Here is a 20,157-nt window from a genome sequence, read left to right as displayed (position 1 = left end):
CTCCACAGCCTTGACGCCCACTGAGCAACGGTACGCTCAGATTGAGAAGGAATGTGTGGGCCTCCTAACAGGGATAGTCAAGTTTCACGACTATGTTTATGGCCTGCAAAAATTCACGGTAGAGACGGACCACAGGCCTCTCGTCCATATTATCCAGAAGGATTTAAATGACATGACGCCTCGGTTACAGCGAATTCTTCTTAAGCTACGCTGCTACGACTTTGAACTTGTCTACACGCTAGGCAAACAGCTCATTGTTGCAGATGCCCTATTCAAGTCCATTACCACACATGTGAACAAACTGACTTCATCAGCCACATAGAAGCACAAGTGCAATTGTGTGCCATCAACCTTCCGGCCTCTGACGAGCAGGTGGTCCAAATTCATGAGGAAACGGACAAGGATCCTCTGCTACAGCATGTGATGCAGCACCTTAACCAATGTCCCCAGTTCTACAACATAAAGGACGACCTGACGGTGGTGGAAGACATCCTCCTGAAGCTCGACAGGATCGTAATTCCTCAGAGCATGCGAACTATGAGGGTACCTTGGGGTCGAGAAATGCCGACAGAGAGCTCGGGAGGTGGGTTATTGGCCGGGCATCAGCCAGGACGTTGCCAACACAGTCCTCAACTGCCCCACCTGTCAGAGGTTTCAGCCAGCTCAACCCAAAGAAACGTTGCAGCAACAGGAGATAGTGACCTCTCCGTGGTCCAAAGTCGGTGTCGACCTATTCCACGCCAAGGGGCGTGACTATGTACTTCTGGTTGACTACTTCTCCAGTTACCCAGAAGTGGTGAAACTGTCCGACCTCACGTTGAAGGCAGTGATCAAAGCCTGGAAAGAAACGTTTACCAGGCATGGGATACCACTCACGGTAATGAGTGACAACGGTCCCTGCTTTTACAGCCAGGAATGGTCTGATTTTGCACAGTCCTACAACTTCCGTCACATAACCTCCAGCCCCCACTACCCGCAGTCAAACGGGAAAGGGGTCCATATTGTTATGAGGTTGCTATGCAAGGCTGCAGACTCAGGCTCCGACTTCAACCTGGCACTGCTGGCATACAGGGCAACCCTGCTGTCCACTAGGTTGTCTCCAGTGCAGATGCTCATGAATCGCACTCCGAAGACCACAGTTCCAGCCATCCATGTTCCAGGCCTTTACCACCTCACGGTCGTACGGAAAATGCAGCAGTCGCAAGCCCAACAGAAAGCCACATACGATGCTCATACCACGGATCTACCCGAGCTGGTCCCAACTGATTATGTTGTGTACAGTTGCCTGGGGGCGACTGGTCAGCCACAGCTGTGGTGATCAAGCAAGTGTCCCCAAGATCGTTCCTTGTCCGCATGGCTAATGGCTCCCTGCTCCAGCGCAATAGACGGGCAGTGCGAAGAGTTCCATGCCGCTATCTGACCGAAGTGCCCCGCCACCCACAATGCCTCCTCCGGACGTACCCTACCACAAGGCAACCGATCTGCCAGAAATCCTGCCGGCCCCCGCGACCACGGCATTGGCAGCGATCCCGCCTATCCAAGTGCAGGCGGCCCCTGATCCACCCTGCGGGCAATCAACAAGAATTCGTCGCCCGCCACAAAGACTAAATCAAGAGACTGAACTTTTGTACATTTTGTGACCTCATCGTTGTGACCTCTGTAAATACCGTTTCATCTGCCATGTATCTGCACTATTGACACCTTCCTATGTATATAGGTTCATTTTGACACATTTTGTATATAGTCAGGCACATATACATATATTTACACACACACACCTTAATACTTATTTATCTAAAAAAAAAGGAGAGATGTCATGATATCCACCCATGTATATAATGGAGTGCAGACAGGCAGTGATTGACACACAGGATGACCAGGAAGCACACAACACAGAGCAGCCAATCACCAGATAGGACACCACCAGAGTGCACTATGTTTCCCGCTTTCTCTGGACCCAGCCACAGAGACAGTCAGAGCCCATGAGCAAGCCAGTTCAAACATCATGGCAGCTAGTAAGTCTGGTCAGGCTAGTACTAGGTCTCCAGTCAATTCAGTACAGTGTCAACCCACAGCTGAGCATGTATATTAGTTACAACGTTGAATACAATCGTGTTGGATCTTCGCCAGTGTTAAAGGTATGTCTCTCGCTACACTGCATCAAGTGCAGTCCACGTCGAACCAACCTGCCTAACACATCAACCAGGTCTTACTACAATATCAACCAGACTTCTCAGGCACTGCAGGAGGTTATTAAACATATCCCAGTCACTACTTGGTGGAAGAACCTGTGGAACTGGGACACTAATGTTCAACTACATCCGTGGCTGAGAATTGTGTCCCATTGGATAATGATCATATTCGTTGGGATCATGGTGTATGTAAAGTTCCTGACATGAAATGATTGATAAAGCCATGACAAAGACAGCTGGCTGTTAGCGATGCTTTGGAAGGAATTAGGATACCGCTTATTCGAGGGGAGTTGGGTAAAAAAGACAGACCCAGAGGAACGGAATATACACGATGGTGATCAAAAATGAACAATGCCCAGTGGGTCAAAGGGGGAACTGTAGACCTGAGAAATTGGCCATTAGGAGAGAGCAGAACCAGTGTGCTTAGCTAACATGTACAAGTTGCTGCTAATGGGCTAGAATCAACAGAATTAGTCACTGTCTGTAAAAAGTAGAAGGTTTCCAGGGCAGCACGGTGGCCTAGTGGTTAGCACAACCGCCTCACGGCGCTGAGGTCCCAGGTTCGATCCCGGCTCTGGGTCACTGTCCGTATGGAGTTTGCACATTCTCCCCATGTCTGCGTGGGTTTCCGCCCCCACAACCCAAAAATGTGCAGAGTAGGTGGATTGGCCACGCTAAATTGCCCCTTAATTGGAAAAAATAATTGGGTACTCTAAATTTATTTAAAAAAAAGAAAAGAAAAAAAAAGTAGAAGGTTTCCTGATCCAAGGGAAATGCAGCAGGGCTAACGGTCAAACTCTAGCCATGTATTGAGACTGCTAGTTAGTTAGTCGGTTAGGGATAGGAAACTAGAGAAGAGAATGCTAAATTTAGGATCAACAGCTTCAGGATACAAGGAAATTGTATTTAACGGTTACCAAGAATCATATGACTTTTGGCTGAGATGGTATAAAAGGGGTCAGCTTCAAGGGTCCATCGTGAGAACCTAGGACCAACCCTCGAGGCACGAAGATGGCCCTGAGTTCGCAACTCAATGCACTAGCAGAAAACAGGAGACTGATGACACCCACGTAAACTGTGCAAGAAGTAAGTTTGTGCATTGTAGGTTTGTATTTTGCACAATAAACTAGTTGTATTTTATATATAAAATTATTGGAGTGGCATTTTTCCAGCAATATTGAGCAACCAGGAGCTTGTAACTGTATGAAGGTCTATTTTCCTGGATTAACAGTGAAATGGGCACCGCTCTTACCCTCTTCAAAGATTTGTCCAGATATTTAATTGCTATCAAAGATGACATTGAACTGGATTAAATCATTTATTTTATTGACTAGCAGGCAATAACTGAATAACGTTTACAATTTCAAATCAAATCATTTGATGAAGTACATTTGGAATAGAGAAACACGTGTTGCAAACTTAAGAAAATTCAATTACGTTTAAACATTTGAACATAATTCAGACATTTATTTATTGTGGAACTAAAAACCTCAGTTCTAATCACAAATTTGAAGAAAACACCTGAAACAATAAAATGATAACCAACTGTCGGAATAATCTGATGTCAATGTCAATATAATGTTTTGCCTCTGTGTGTTCCAGCATCAGAAACGTGTCACAGTTATTACTTGTTTATGAAGCGACTTGTTGATTTCCTTTAATATTGATATATAATGATTAAACAATCAAACTCTTATCTAACTCTAAAATAAAACAGAAACAAATCAAATTGAACACAAATGCACAACAGTTCATTAGGAATTTGGAAAGAGAAAACACAGAAAACATTTCAAATTAAGAGCACAATTTCAAAATTGAGAGGTTAAATTGCTTGTTTCAATTTTTAGATCCTAACCAGTCTGTTGTTTATTTACATTTTAAGAGGATTTTGTGTATTATCTCCTTGGCTCTAAAGGACCTGAGCAGTTATTTTCCTTTCTCCACAATACAGAACTTTCAAAAGGCAATTTAATAAACACTTGAAGGTTAAAATTTCCAGGGCTGTGGGAAAGAGCAGGGAGAGGGACACGTTAGATAAATCTTTCAATGAGCTAGCACAGATTGGATGGGCTGAATGGCCTTTTTCTGTATTGTTTCATTCTGTGATGATAGAAAATTAGGGAATGGTCGGGATTCTCCGGTCCGCCTGCAGCGTTTTCCTGGGCAGCGTGCCCTCAGCGGCAGCAGGATTCTCCATTCCTGCCACCTGCCAATGGGATTTCCCATCGTGACCACCCCACGTTGCCAGGAAACCCGCGGCACAACAGCGAATCCCGGCCCGTATCTTGTTTTTGGAAGTTACCCGCTCAGATAATTGTGATGTCCGTGTTTCTCCCTCAGGTGGTACAAGTTTGATTTAAATTCCAAATGTTCAACTTACCATCTGAGTGTCAAACTGACAATCCTGAATGGGCACATGTTACAGGAGGCACTTCACCAAATGGTGAGGACTAAAATGCCCTTGTTTTATTCTTTCTGCTTAACTCTCTACATGTGGGAACCAGTGAAGCAAATTGACTTTCACCATGTGTTAAATAGTGGCCGGTTTCACTTAGTTGGTTGGACAACTGGTTCATGTTGCCTGGCGAGGCCAACAGTATGGGTTCCATTCCCTGTACTGGCTGAGGTTATCCATGAAGGCCCCGCCTTCTCTACCTTGTCCCTTGCCTGAGGTGTGGTGATTCTCAGATTAAGCCATGTTTAGACTAAGTTTATAAATCACTTGTCAGCTCTCCCCCCTCCTTGTGCTCTAAGCTACAGGGCGATGGACAGGGTGCAGGAACATGGGATTAGAAAGGGCACCTGGGTGTCCTTGGGCTGGCATGGTCAAGATGGGCCAAATGGCCTCCATCTGTGCTGTAACCTTTCTATGATTCAAAGGGGAAAGCAGCCTATGGTCACCAGGGACTATGGTAACTTTACTGAACAGTGGAAGCACATTTCAACAGAAAGGTCACTGTTAGAGAAATTGCTCTAAATCTGTTAAATAGACTGGAAAATTCCTCAGAGTCACTCCCTACTCCCATTCTCAGTTACTAAGCCAGAAGGTCAGCGCTCCCGGCAGAGCTGTGGCGGCAAAGCGTAACTGATTCCAAGTAATTTCCCATCTGTGTGTAGCTGAGTGTGATTTCAGATGTTGAAGAGGCCTCAGTGTTTCTGAGACTCAGGCAGGTGAGCTGTGGATGTCACACCCAGATCCTGATAGAACCTCCCAGTTTTAAGAATAGAATCTAACCAGGCACCAGCCAAATAGCCTTAGTAGAACCCAGGAGAGTCGGAGTTATGGGAGTGATGTAAGGATTTGAGAGTCCGGGGCTCGGTGCTGTGAGTGGAGTTGGTGGAGAATGATTGGAGGGAACTTCTTGGATTCTATTATTGAAACGTATCAGTTAATTGAACTCGCCGATCATCACCTTGTATTTATCTTCAATGTCTTTTACAACCTGGTCCCAGGATAAATCCCAGCTGGAAATATCCTCTGCAGGATTTGATGAATATTTATCAGCGAAATCTTTGTTGTATTTGTAGAAAACGCATTTCCAAAAGGCTGATGTTTCAACACTGGTATCAGCTGGAATATTCCAGCTTCTGTACTGATCATTGAGATTCTTGTAATTCTTGGAAGGAAATGGTTTCCAGTCAGTGTCGTTATTCTTAAAAGTGCCATTACCTGCAACACCTGTTGTACAATTTTCTGAAACTAGTATCTCAGTATCGCTGTTTCTACATCCATTCAGCCCACTGCTCCGGTGATATTCAGCACTGTGCTGTGAGTGCTCCCTGTTTGTACAATCACACAGGACACCACAGAAGGGACATTGCTCCCCACAGCCTCCTAACATTGTGTACAATTCACTGGATGGATTTGTGGGGAGGGCAGTGATTTTCCCAGCAATATCCTTCCCCCAATCGTTAATCTTTTCAGTCAGATCATTTGTCCTGATCAAACTTTCAAATTCTTGTTTAAAGTTTTGTGGGTTAATCTTTTCAGACTGGAAAGTTACAGGTCCCAAATTCTCCTGTGGAATCTGTATCCCATCTCCCAGTTTCTTTTTTAATTCCTCAATAATACCGGACACAGATTTCTCATTTTTTATGGGTGTGAGATCCTTGAGAGCTTCCTCCACCTGACTGATAATCCCCTGCAGAATATCCAGTGCAAGAGAGCACAGCAGAGGAACATGTTCATTATTTGCGGCTGCACAGTGTTGTTTAACTTGTTCTTCCAGCCAATCCTTTTCAAATGACACGGTGTGGTTTATATATCGGTAATACTCATCAAAACTGTCTCTCTCCTTCAAATGGAGCATCAGAGCCACTTGGAAGTTTTTCCGATACAGGAATTTCCCACCTTTGCAGTGGTGCCTCATGTGCTGGACAATTTCCAATCCCAGTTTTCCATCAACAGCTTGGATTATTGCTGGGATCAGGCGATTTTCCCAGAACAGTTCAGCTCTCTGTTTAGTTTGATCTTTCTCCTGGTAGATATCCTTAAAGTTTTTACAATAAGCTGTTCTCTCCTTTTCTAACTGGTCCAGCGGATCATTTCTCTTCCTGAATCTTTCCTCCATTACTTCATATTGTTTAACAGCAAATCCACAAATGTGAAGTTTAAAATCTGCTCTGAAACGTTTAGTAAAAGTGAATTCCTGATCCTGGTGTTTCTGGATTTTCTCATCTATCACTCTCAGGAGTTCTCTGCAATGATTAGAATCATAATCCTGCTCCTGCTTCACTGTCTGTATCACAAACTGTTGACACTCCCTCGCCCACTGATCTGACAGCTGCTGGGCTCTTTCAAAGTATTTTTCATTTGGTCTTGATTGTAAACGTTTAGGAATAAGCTTGTAATAAAATCTGTACAGCTCAATATGATTCTGAGTGACTTGGAATTTTTCATCACTCAGGTCGGGCAGGGTTTTCTTGCTAAGCTGCTCGTTGAGGAACTTGGTGTCCGTAGGCATATTCTGATTCAGACTCATTTCCATGTCCTTCATAATACTGGCTGCAGGTGGTCGCAAATCTTTAAATGTTGAAGTTGTCTTCTTCCACATATCATCAAACTCTCTCTCCAGTTGTGTTTCATTCATATTCCTATTTCCTTTCATGTAATCTTGCAGAAGTTCATTAACCTGCTTCTCAATCAAACTCAGATAATTGCCCTTTATATCATTCAGCTTCTTTCTTTCTCTCCACCTCCGCACTGCCTCATCACACTTCCTGTCCACATACACCCCGCGTTCAATGATCAGAGAGTCGATGCTGCGGACAAAATCCTCCCTGTATTTTTCAACAAGGTTTGAGTTATTGCCGGTGGAATAATATTCCTCCAATTGTTGGAGAGATTTTTCTTTATTTTCATTGAGAAATTCAACCCGTTCACTTTTCAAATGTTGAGCTACACTTTCTGGATCCTGTTCCGTATTAAAAATCCTGTTCTGTGCCTTTTCCAGGAAGGAATGTATCACTTTCCTCAGTTCCCACTCCAGTTTGGTGTATTTGACAGAAAGTTCCTTGTAAGCTTCGGCTACCAGACTGTTCCGGAAACTGAAGATGAAATTTTCATATTTCACCGCGTTCCACAGAGATTTAGTCCACTGGATAAACTCAGAGATGGTCAATGTTCTCCCTTTATTTCCCATCTCTTTCAGATTCTCAAAAAGCCTTATCTTCAGCTTAAACACATTGTGACTGTAGCCGGTATTAACAGCTGCCATGGGTGGAATCCCGTGCCACAGGCCTGGGATATTCCAGTTATTCTTCACTGCATCGTACTCCAACACATCCGAGAACTTGGTGAACTGTCCATCTCGTTTCTCCATTTTAGCTGCTGCTCCTGTCATCACATCCAGCTGTTCCAGCAGTTGTTTGTGGCCGGCGATATTCTGATCATGAGCAGACACAGCACTCACATTATGGTGAACAAAGTAACAAACTGGCCTTTTCCCCACTTCTCTCATTCGTATAAATGCATGGACCACTATCTGCAGCACATCCTTCATCTCAGTGGAGTTTTCCATGGACATATTTACCAATGTTAAATCACTTAACCCGATCACCAGGGTAGCGAGCTCATTATCATGTTCATAGCTGCCATCAATGTTCGATAATTCTGGTGCTTTCAGTCCCTCAGTGTTGATCACCATGATGTACCCACAGCCCAGCTCAGTCTGCAGATCTCCTGTAATCTTAATGAGCTGCATGAAGGCCCCACGGGTACACCGACCACTGCTCACAGCAAACTGCAAACCAAACATGGTGTTGAGAAGTGTGGACCTGCCTGTGCTCTGTACACCCAGCACCGTTAGCACAAACACACGGGTCTCTCTGCCAATCCTGTCTTCAACTGTCTTCAGTACATCAGTGACCCACTGTAAAGGAATGTTGGAAACATCTCCATCGATGAGCTCCAGAGGGAACCCATCCAACATCAGATCAGCGGCAACTTGGGGTAACTTTTGCACAATACATTTCTCTTCCTTCTTCCAATTATTCTGGTTCATCAACGTTTCATAGATCAGCCCCATTTCTCGCATGAAGTGTTCGAGTCCCAGGGAGCTCCCAGTTATCTGTTGGTCTAATTCCTGTAACTGTTTGTTGATTGTGGAGTCTTTCTGCTTTGCTGCCTGATCCTGAGATTTCTTATACAGAGATTTGTATTCTTCACATGAAACAGAGAAAGTGTCTCTCGATCTGGAATCCAACCCGAATTTCATCCACTGCAGGAAATATTTCCTCACATCGCTGTCTGTCAGAGCTGTAATGAATGTTTTCATATCAGCCGAGATACCTTCCTGTTGTTGTTCATTTTGAAGTTTTCTCTTCTCTTCTTCAAGGTCATTACAATATTTTTGTGTTGAATGCTCCTCACGATGTTTTGGACGACATTGCTCTTTTTCTATTTTGGAAATCTGTTGCCAAGTGAGACCCTGAAAAGACATATTTTCTAATTTGTATTTACTAATGGAATCTCCTTTAATACCATTACAAATGTTTTCAGATCTCGCTTTCCCTTGTGAACACTGCTTGCCATCCTCATCTATTTCAATTCCCATGTCCCTCGCAATTTCTGCCAGTTCCTCTAGACTCTTAAGGCTCTGACTAGTCTCCTGTTGATGGGTTATTTCCAGGGTGTTTCTCAATGTGGATCGCAGTGTCTCAGTAAAGTCTGCACTGTTTCTCGTTCCTCGTAACAAGATTTGATCCTTCTTAAACTCTGAGGAAGTAATGAATTCCTTTAAGTGATAATTAGTCTCTCTGTTCACTCTGCTCCCAGTGAGCACTATGAATGTCCTTGCTGGAGACTGGATGAGGGACTTCAGGCTGTTGATTAAACCTCTGTCAACATTATCAATGAAAATAAAAACAGCTGAAGAGATGTTTGTCAGAAATTGAGCCTGTATCTGGAAATCTTTAGCGTCTCCTCGAAGGTTTAATATAGTCATTGGCTCCGGGAAAAGATCCAATTCCTCACTCCCACTGGGCAGGTACCAGCACAACTCAACAAGACCATCAGAAATCCTGCGAGGTAAATTTCCACACTCCATATCTTGATGGATGAAGAAGTTGTGATGTTGCTGGTAGGAAATGAGAACTTCTTTTAGAATCATAGATTTGGAAATGGAACAGGATCCGAATCGAATGAAGGAAAAGATTGGAATTCTGGCGGTCACCATGTTTGTTTCCTGAAATCCGGCTCTATCTCGGAGTGAGAGTGGGCACCACATCTTCACAATGGAGCGCAGGGCCCACAGGAGGAAGGTGCAGCCCTTGTTACCAGCAGGCAGTAATAGTGGCAATGCAAACTGGCACAGAGACATCTTTAACATCAGCTCCTGCTGGAGGAATGGGTCAGCACACAGGAAAATAGACACAATGATATCCAAGGGATGGTATAAACCTTCATGGGTTTCATCCTGAGAGAGGAAATCCAACTCATCCAATTCTGATTGATTTTGGGTTTTAGTTGGTTTGTATTTCAAGTTTCTTGCCTCTGAATTGACCATCATTATATTCCGGAGAAAATATCCTGGAATATCCTGAGGGGAATATGGTGATTTATTTTGAAGCGTTTCTCTGTTTATGTTGAGGACATCGTTCAGTGACAACTTCTTACTTTCTAATCCTAATTCGGTTAAGAGTTCTCGAATGAAGCAACCTGGATAAGAGGAAAGAGATGTAATTGTTAATCCTTTTTAATGACATGTTACACACCATTATGTGCTAACTCTGGACTTTAGTGTAGCACGTTGCTATGTTCCAGGTTTAGTACATTGTTGTGTTCCAGATTTAGTACATTGCTGTGTTCTAGATTTAGTGCATTGCTCTGTTCCAGATTTAGTACATTGTTGTGTTCCAGATTTCTTACATTTCCGGGTTCCAGATTTAGTACATTGCCGCATTCCAGATTTAGTACATTTCAGTGTTCCAGATTTAGTACATTTCCGTGTTCCAGATCTAGTACATTGCCGTGTTCCAGATTTAGTACATTTCTGTGTTCCAGATTTAGTACATTGCCGCGTTCCAGATTTAGTACATTTCCGTGTTCCGGATTTAGCACATTGCCGCGTTCCAGATTTAGTACATTTCCGTGTTCCAGATTTAGTACATTGCAGCATTCCAGATTTAGTACATTTCCGTGTTCCAGATTTAATACATTGCCGCGTTCCAGATTTGGGACATCCCATTTATTTGCCCAGCCGTGAGATTGACAACCTTGATTTCTGATCTCCCTCTTGGCTCAGACACCTCTGACCTCCAAGTCTCATGAACTCTGACCCTATATCCCTCCCTTTCTGTTACTAAGGTGATCAGTCTCCAGGATATAAGAACTGGAATTACTCACATACGCAAGCACTCCTCAGTATCACACTGGAAACAGTGAGGACAATATAGGATGTGGGGTAAAGTACCAGTTTTACCCTTCCAATCCTCTACTCCTCTCAGCTCTACACTTGGAACAGTGAGGGGGCAAAGGACGAGGTAAACTACCCAATTCAGCCACACCCATCATTACCTCACTCCCCTCAATGTCACACTGGAACAGGGAGGGAGTAATGGGGACTGTAAATTGTCCAATTTCAGCCCATTGAATGCCCCACTCCTCTCAGTGGCACACTGGGAACTATGGGAGGGTAAAGAGAAAGGTAAATGCCCAAACTCCACTCCCTTCAAATCATCCAATCTCTTCATTACCACACTGGGAACAATGATTACGTATAGGAAAAGGAATCTGTAAACTACTCAATTCAACGCTCTTTAACCCCACCAATTCTCTCAGAACTACACTGGAAACAGTGGAAGGAATTGAAGGAAATTGCTGAACTCCCCAAGTCCAATCACTCCAGTCTGACTAATCTTTTATTAATCTGTACCTTGGAGGAAGCTGTACGTGTTTCCAAGTGTGTATCACCCAGTGCGCATCTCAGTGTGTATGGCCCAGTGTGCACGTCCCAGTGTGAACGGCCCAGTGAGTATGTTCCAGTGAGCACGTCCGAGTGTGCGTGGCCCAGTGTACATATCCCAATGTGTATGCCCCAGTGTGCATGTAGCAGTATGCATATCCTATTGTGTATGTCCCAGTGTTTATGTTCCAGTATGCATATCCCAGTGTGCATGTCTGAGTGTGCACATCCCTGTGTGCATGTCCCAGTGCGCATGTCCCAGGATACATGTCCCAGTGTGCATATCCAAATGTGCAAATCCCAGTGTGTATGTCCCAGTCTGCATGTCCCAGTCTGCATGTCCCAGTCTGCATGTACCAGTGTGAATGTTCCAGTGTGAATGTCCCAGTGTGCATATCCCTGTTGGCATGTCCATGTGGTCATGACCCAGTGCGCAAGTCCGATTGTGCATGTCCCAGTGTGTATGATCCAATGTGCATGTCCCAGTGTGTATGATCCAATGTGCAGGTCCCAGTGTGTGTGTCCTATTGTGCACGTCCGATTGTGCATGCCCTAGTGTGTATGATCCAATGTGCAGGTCCCAGTGTGTGTGTCCTATTGTGCACGTCCGATTGTGCATGCCCTAGTGTGTATGATCCAATGTGCAGGTCCCAGTGTGTGTGTCCTATTGTGCACGTCCGATTGTGCATGCCCTAGTGTGTATGATCCAATGTGCAGGTCCCAGTGTGTGTGTCCCATTGTACACGTCCAATTGTGCATGCCCTAGTGTGTATGATCCAATGTGCAGGTCCCAGTGTGCATGTCCCAGTGTGTATGATCCAATGTGCAGATCCCAGTGTGTATGTCCCAGTGTGTATGATCCAATGTGCAGATCCCAGTGTGTATGTCCCAGTGTGTATGATCCAATGTGCAGGTCCCAGTGTGCATGTCCGATTGTTCATGTCCCAGTGTGCATGTCCCAGTGTATGATCCAATGTGCAGATCCCAGTGTGCATGTCCCAGTGTGCATGTCCCAGTGTGTATGATCCAATGTGCAGATCCCAGTGTGCATGTCCCAGTGTGTATGATCCCATGTGCATGTCCCAGTGTGTATGTCCCATTGTGCATGCCCCAGTGTGCCTGTCCAAGTGTGAATGACAGTGTGCACATTTGAGTGTGCATGTTCCATTGTGTATGTCACAGTATGCACATTAAAGTGTGCACTTCCCAGAGTGTATGCAAAAGTGTGCATATCTCAGTGTGTATGTTCCAGTGTGTACATCCCAGTGTGCATGTCCAAGTGTGCTTTTTTGAGTGTGCATGTCCCAGTGTGCATGTCAGAGAATGCATTTCCAAATGTGAACATGCCAGAGAGCCTGTCCCAGTGTGCATGTCCAAGTGTGCATGTCCCAATGTGCATGTCCAAGTGTGCATGTCCCAGTGTGCATGTCCAAGTGTGCATGTCCCAATGTGCATGTCCAAGTGTGCATGTCCCAGTGTGCATGTCCAAGTGTGCATGTCCCAATGTGCATGTCCAAGTGTGCATGTCCCAGTGTGCATGTCCCAGTGTGCATGTCCCAGTGTGCATGTGCCGGTAAGAATGTCCCAGTGTGAATGTCTGAATGTGCTTTGACAAAGAGTCATCGGACTTGAAACGTGAGCTCTTTTCTCTCCCTACAGATGCTGCCAGACCTGCTGAGATTTTCCAGCATTTTCTCTTTCATTTCAGATTCCAGCATCTGTAGTAATTTGCTTTTGTCTGAATGTGCATGTAACATTGTACATGTCCAAGTGTGCCTGTCCCAGTGTTCATGTCTGAGTGTGCATTTTCCAGTGTGCATGTCCGAGTGTACATGCCCATGTCAAAATCTCCCAGTGTACATGTTCAGTGTGAATGTCCAGTGTGCAGGCCCAAATGTACATCTCCCAGTGTGCATATCGGAATGTGCATGTTTGTGTGCGCGTTCCTCAGTTTGCATGTCCAAGCATAACCAAGGGTTAGGTGGATTGGCCATGCTAAATTGCCCGTAGTGTCCTAAAAAGTAAGGGGTGGGGGAGGGTTGTTGGGTTACGGGTATAGGGTGGATACGTGGGTTTGAGTAGGGTGATCATTGCTCGGCACAACATCGAGGGCCGAAGGACCTGTTCTGTGCTGTACTGTTCTATGTTCTAAGTGTGTGGGTCCGAATGCGTATGTCCCAGTGTGCATTTCCCATTATGCATGTCTTAGTGTGTGTGTTCCAGTGAGCCTCTCCAAGCATGCATGTCCCAGTATACATCTCCAATGTGCGTGTCCCAGTGTACATGTCCCACTGTGCAAGTCCCACTGTGCAAATCTGAGTGTGCATGTCTGAGTGTGCATGTCTGAGTGTGCATGTCTGAATGTGCATGTCTGAGTGTGCATGTCTGAGTGTGCATGTCTGAGTGTGCATGTCCGAGAGTGAATGTCTGAGTGTGCATGTCTGAGTGTGCATGTCTGAGTGTGCATGTCTGAGTGTGCATGTCTGAGTGTGCATGTCTGAGTGCGCATGTCCGAGTGGGCATGTCTGAGTGTGCATGTCTGAGTGTGCATGTCTGAGTGCGCATGTCCGAGTGGGCATGTCTAAGAGTGAATGTCTGAGTGTGCATGTCTGAGTGTGCATGTCTGAGTGTGCATATCCGAGAGTGTATGTCCCAGTCTGCGTGTCCTACTATACATGCCTCAGTGTGCATTTCCTGCCACAATATGTAGATATTGTAAAGCACATTAAGGGTTAATCTAATATTACTACTCTAGTCACTAGATGGTGCTGTAGAGCAACCATATAAACATCACGGGCTGGATTCTCCGTAAATAAGGCTAAGTGTTGACGCGGTTGTGAAAACCGTGGAGTTGCATGAAGGCGTCATCGGGCCCGCAGGTGGAACTATTCAATGGCCCACAAGGGGCTAGCACAGGCGGAATGAGAAACACCCGACGGACCGCCTGCCGATTCGCCTGTTCTGTGATCGATGTGACGCCACGGCTGTACTTAATCATTCTCCAACTCCCCACACACAGCATCGCAGGCAAGATGGCCACCAGGAGAGCAGCGCTCGATTCTGGGATGGCGAACTAGGCGCTGTTGAGGAGAGGAGGCTGGTGTTGTACCCTGGGCCGGGACAGAGGTCAGCAGGTGCCATCGTTCACCGTGTCTGGGCAGACGATGTCAGCGCTGTCAGCGAGGTGGCCTGGACTGCAGACCAGTGCACGATGAAGCTGTACGACCTCCTCAGGGCGGCCAGGGTGAGTACCCAGCACTATGCCCCCAGCACAAAGGACCCTATCCCCCCACACACATGTGACCCCCACCTCACAAGGGGGTCGGTCGCACCTCCATGCTGGCTGCACCCACCCATGTCAGCCGCAATTGCTGTGTGTCCTGGGCACCGATGGCTTCAGAGACCCAACCCCTGGGCTGCATGCGTCAGCCCGTCTAACATTGTTGGTGTTTGTGTTTGCCCCCCCTCGCCCCTACCAGGAAAAGTCGGCGCATAACCGCAAGGATCAGCCGACGATAGGCCCGGCACATACGGGGGCCCCCGCCCCTAGCCAATGCCAGGGCCGGTGCCCCCCAGAAATCCAAGCACTGATGGGAAGAGCAACCGAAACACCAGCCCTCTGCCCGAGACGAGCCAGGAGACCACAATCAAGGGGACAAACACACAGGAGAGACACACAGGGGACAACCACACAGAAGAGAGACACACAGGGGACAAACACACAGGAGAGAGACACACAGGGGACAGACACACAGGAGACAGACACACAGGGGACAACCACACAGGAGAGACACACAGGGGACAACCACACGGGAGAAACAAACAGGGGACAACCACACAGGAGACAGACAAACAGGGGACAACCACACAGGAGACAGACACACAAGGGACAACCGCACAGGAGAGGGACACACAGGGGACAACCACACAGGAGACAGACACACAGAGGACAACCACACAGGAGAGACACACAGGGAACCAACACACTGGAGACAGACACACAGGGTACAACCACACAGGAGAGACACACAGGGGACAACCACACAGGAGAGACACACAGGGGACAACCACACAGGAGACAGACACCAGGGGACAACCACACAGGAGAGACACACGGGGGCCAACCACACGGGAGACACACAGGGGACAACCACACAGGAGACAGACACACAGAGGACAACTACACAGGAGAGAGACACACAGGGGACAACCACAGAGGAGACAGACACACATGGGACAACCACATCGGAGAGAGACACACAGGGGAAAACCACACAGGAGACAGACACACAGGGGACAACCACACAGGAGACAGATCACAGGGGACAACCAATCAGGGAACAACCACACAGGAGACAGACACACAGGGGACAACCACACAGGAGTCAGACACACAGGGGACAGACACCAGGGGACAGCCACACAAGAGACAGTCACACAGGGGACAACCACACAGGAGACAGACACACAGGAGACAGACACACAGGGGACAACCACACAGGGGACAACCACACAGGAGACAGACACACAGGAGACAGACACACAGGGGACAACCACACAGGAGACAGACACACAGGGGATAACCACACAGGAGACAGACACACAGGGGACAACCACACAGCAGAGACACACAGGGGACAACCACACAGGAGGGACACACAGGGGACAACCACACAGGAGACAGACACACAGGGGACAACCACACAGGAGAGACACACAGGGGACAACAACACAGGAGACAGACACACAGGGGACAACCACACAGGAGACGGACACACAGGGGACAACCACATAGGAGAGAGACACAGGGGACAACCACACAGGGGAGAGACACACGGTACAACCACACAGGAGAGACATACAGGGGACAACCACACAGGAGATAGACACACAGGGGACAACCACACAGGAGACACACAGGGGACAACCATACAGGAGAGAGACACACAGGGGACAACCACAAAGGACACACACACACAGGGGACAACCACACAGGAGAGAGACACACAGGGGACAACCACAAAGGACACACACACACAGGGGACAACCACACAGGAGACAGACACACAGAGGACAACCACACAGGAGAGACACACAGGGAACCAACACACTGGAGACAGACACACAGGGTACAACCACACAGGAGAGACACACAGGGGACAACCACACAGGAGAGACACACAGGGGACAACCACACAGGAGACAGACACCAGGGGACAACCACACAGGAGAGACACACAGGGGACAACCACACAGGAGACAGACACCAGGGGCCAACCACACGGGAGACACACAGGGGACAACCACACAGGAGACAGACACACAGAGGACAACTACACAGGAGAGAGACACACAGGGGACAACCACAGAGGAGACAGACACACATGGGACAACCACATCGGAGAGAGACACACAGGGGAAAACCACACAGGAGACAGACACACAGGGGACAACCACACAGGAGACAGATCACAGGGGACAACCAATCAGGGAACAACCACACAGGAGACAGACACACAGGGGACAACCACACAGGAGTCAGACACACAGGGGACAACCACACAGGAGACAGTCACACAGGGGACAACCACACAGGAGACAGACACACAGGAGACAGACACACAGGGGACAACCACACAGGAGACAGACACACAGGGGACAACCACACAGGAGGGACACACAGGGACAACCACACAGGAGACAGACACACAGGGGACAACCACACAGGAGAGACACACAGGGGACAACAACACAGGAGACAGACACACAGGGGACAACCACACAGGAGACGGACACACAGGGGACAACCACATAGGAGAGAGACACAGGTGACAACCACACAGGGGAGAGACACACGGTACAACCACACAGGAGAGACATACAGGGGACAACCACACAGGAGATAGACACACAGGGGACAACCACACAGGAGACAGACACACAGGGGACAACCACACAGGAGAGAGACACACAGGGGACAACCACAAAGGACACACACACACAGGGGACAACCACACAGGAGACAGACACACAGGGGACAACCACACAGGAGACTGACACACAGGGGACAACCACACAGGAGGTTCACACAGCGTCCAACCACACAGGAGACAGACACACAGGGTACAACCACACAGGAGACAGACACAGAAGACAACCACAGAGGAGACAGACACACAGGGGACAACCGCACAGGAGAGACACACAGGGGACGACCACACAGGAGACAGACACAGTGGACAACCACACAGGAGACAGACACACAAGGGACAACCACACAGGAGAGGGACACACAGGGGACAACCACACAGGAGACAGACACACAGAGGACAACCACACAGGAGAGACACACAGGGGACAACCACACAGGAGAGGGACACACAGGGGACAAGCACACAGGAGACAGACACACAGAGGACAACCACACAGGAGAGACACACAGGGGACAACCACACAGGAGACAGACACCAGGGGACAACCACACAGGAGAGACACACGGGGGCCAACCACACGGGAGACACACAGGGGACAACCACACAGGAGACAGACACACAGAGGACAACTACACAGGAGACAGACACACAGGGGACAACCACAGAGGAGACAGACACAGGGGAAAACCACACAGGAGACAGATCACAGGGGACAACCAATCAGGGAACAACCACACAGGAGACAGTCACACAGGGGACAACCACACAGGAGACAGACACACAGGAGACACACAGGGGACAACCACACAGGAGACAGACACACAGGGGATAACCACACAGGAGACAGACACACAGGGGACAACCACACAGGAGGGACACACAGGGGACAACCACACAGGAGAGACACACAGGGGACAAACACACAGGAGAGAGGCACACAGGGGACAACCACACAGGAGACAGACACACAGGGGACAACCACACAGGAGACGGACACACAGGGGACAACCACATAGGAGAGAGACACAGGTGACAACCACACAGGGGCGAGACACACGGTACAACCACACAGGAGAGACATACAGGGGACAGCCACACAGGAGACAGACACACAGGGGACAACCACACAGGAGATAGACACACAGGGGACAACCACACAGGAGACAGACACAAAGGGGACAACCACACAGGAGAGAGACACACAGGGGACAACCACAAAGGACACACACACACAGGGGACAACCACACAGGAGACTGACACACAGGGGACAACCACAAAGGACACACACACACAGGGGACAACCACACAGGAGACTGACACACAGGGGACAACCACACAGGAGGTTCACACAGCGTCCAACCACACAGGAGACAGACACACAGGGGACAACCACACAGGAGTGACACACAGGGTACAACCACACAGGAGACAGACACAGAAGACAACCACAGAGGAGACAGACACACAGGGGACAACCGCACAGGAGAGACACACAGGGGACGACCACACAGGAGACAGACACACAAGGGACAACCACACAGGAGACAGACACACAGAGGACAACTACACAGGAGACAGACACACAGGGGACAACCACAGAGGAGACAGACACACAGGAGACAACCACACAGGAGACAGACACACAGTGGACAACCACACAGGAGACAGATCACAGGGGACAACCAATCAGGGAACAACCACACAGGAGACAGTCACACAGGGGACAACCACACAGGAGACAGACACACAGGAGACACACAGGGGACAACCACACAGGAGACAGACACACAGGGGATAACCACACAGGAGACAGACACACAGGGGACAACCACACAGCAGAGACACACAGGGGACAACCACACAGGAGGGACACACAGGGGACAACCACACAGGAGACAGACACACAGGGGACAACCACACAGGAGAGACACACAGGGGACAAACACACAGGAGAGAGGCACACTGGGGACAACCACACAGGAGACAGACACACAGGGGACAACCACACAGGAGACGGACACACGGGGGACAACCACATAGGAGAGAGACACAGGTGACAACCATACAGGGGCGAGACACACGGTACAACCAGACAGGAGAGACATACAGGGGACAGCCACACAGGAGATAGACACCCAGGGGACAACCACACAGGAGACAGGACACACAGGGGACAACCACACAGGAGAGAGACACACAGGGGACAACCACAAGGACACACACACACAGGGGACAACCACACAGGAGACTGACACACAGGGGACAACCCCAAAGGACACACACACAAGGGGACAACCACACAGGAGACTGACCCACAGGGGACAACCACCCAGGAGGTTCACACAGCGTCCAACCACCCAGGAGACAGACACACAGGAGACAACCACACAGAAGTGGACACACAGGGTACAACCCACACAGGAGACAGACACACAGGAGACAACCACACGTGACACAGACACACAGGGGACAACCGCACAGGAGAGACACACAGGGTACAACCACACAGGAGACAGACACACAAGGGACAACCACACAAGAGTGACACACAGGGGACAACCACACAGGAGAGACACACAGGGGACGACCACACAGGAGACAGACACACAGGGGACAACCGCAGAGGA

At 48.3% G+C, this 20,157-nt stretch overlaps 2 protein-coding genes across 2 annotated transcripts in view; both read right to left on the bottom strand.

Annotated features, from left to right (window-relative positions):
- Positions 1-20,157, bottom strand: part of LOC119975574 (verrucotoxin subunit beta-like) — a gene marked incomplete at its 3' end in the record, with an annotated part of 275,562 nt that overhangs the window by 121,363 nt on the left and 134,042 nt on the right. The gene's annotated exons all lie outside the window — the stretch shown is intronic.
- On the bottom strand, positions 4,666-10,879 carry LOC119975573 (interferon-induced very large GTPase 1-like). The gene is made up of 2 exons (XM_038815362.1): positions 10,465-10,879; positions 4,666-10,350 (listed from the first exon to the last, which is right to left on the bottom strand). Exons 1-2 carry the CDS (start codon positions 10,877-10,879, stop codon positions 5,582-5,584), a joined length of 5,184 nt encoding a protein of 1,727 aa, XP_038671290.1. The 3' UTR covers positions 4,666-5,581.

The sequence above is a fragment of the Scyliorhinus canicula genome, chromosome 13, assembly GCF_902713615.1.
Source record: "Scyliorhinus canicula chromosome 13, sScyCan1.1, whole genome shotgun sequence".
NCBI classification, from domain to species: domain Eukaryota; kingdom Metazoa; phylum Chordata; class Chondrichthyes; order Carcharhiniformes; family Scyliorhinidae; genus Scyliorhinus; species Scyliorhinus canicula.
This window is presented reverse-complemented; position numbering and strand designations above follow the sequence as displayed.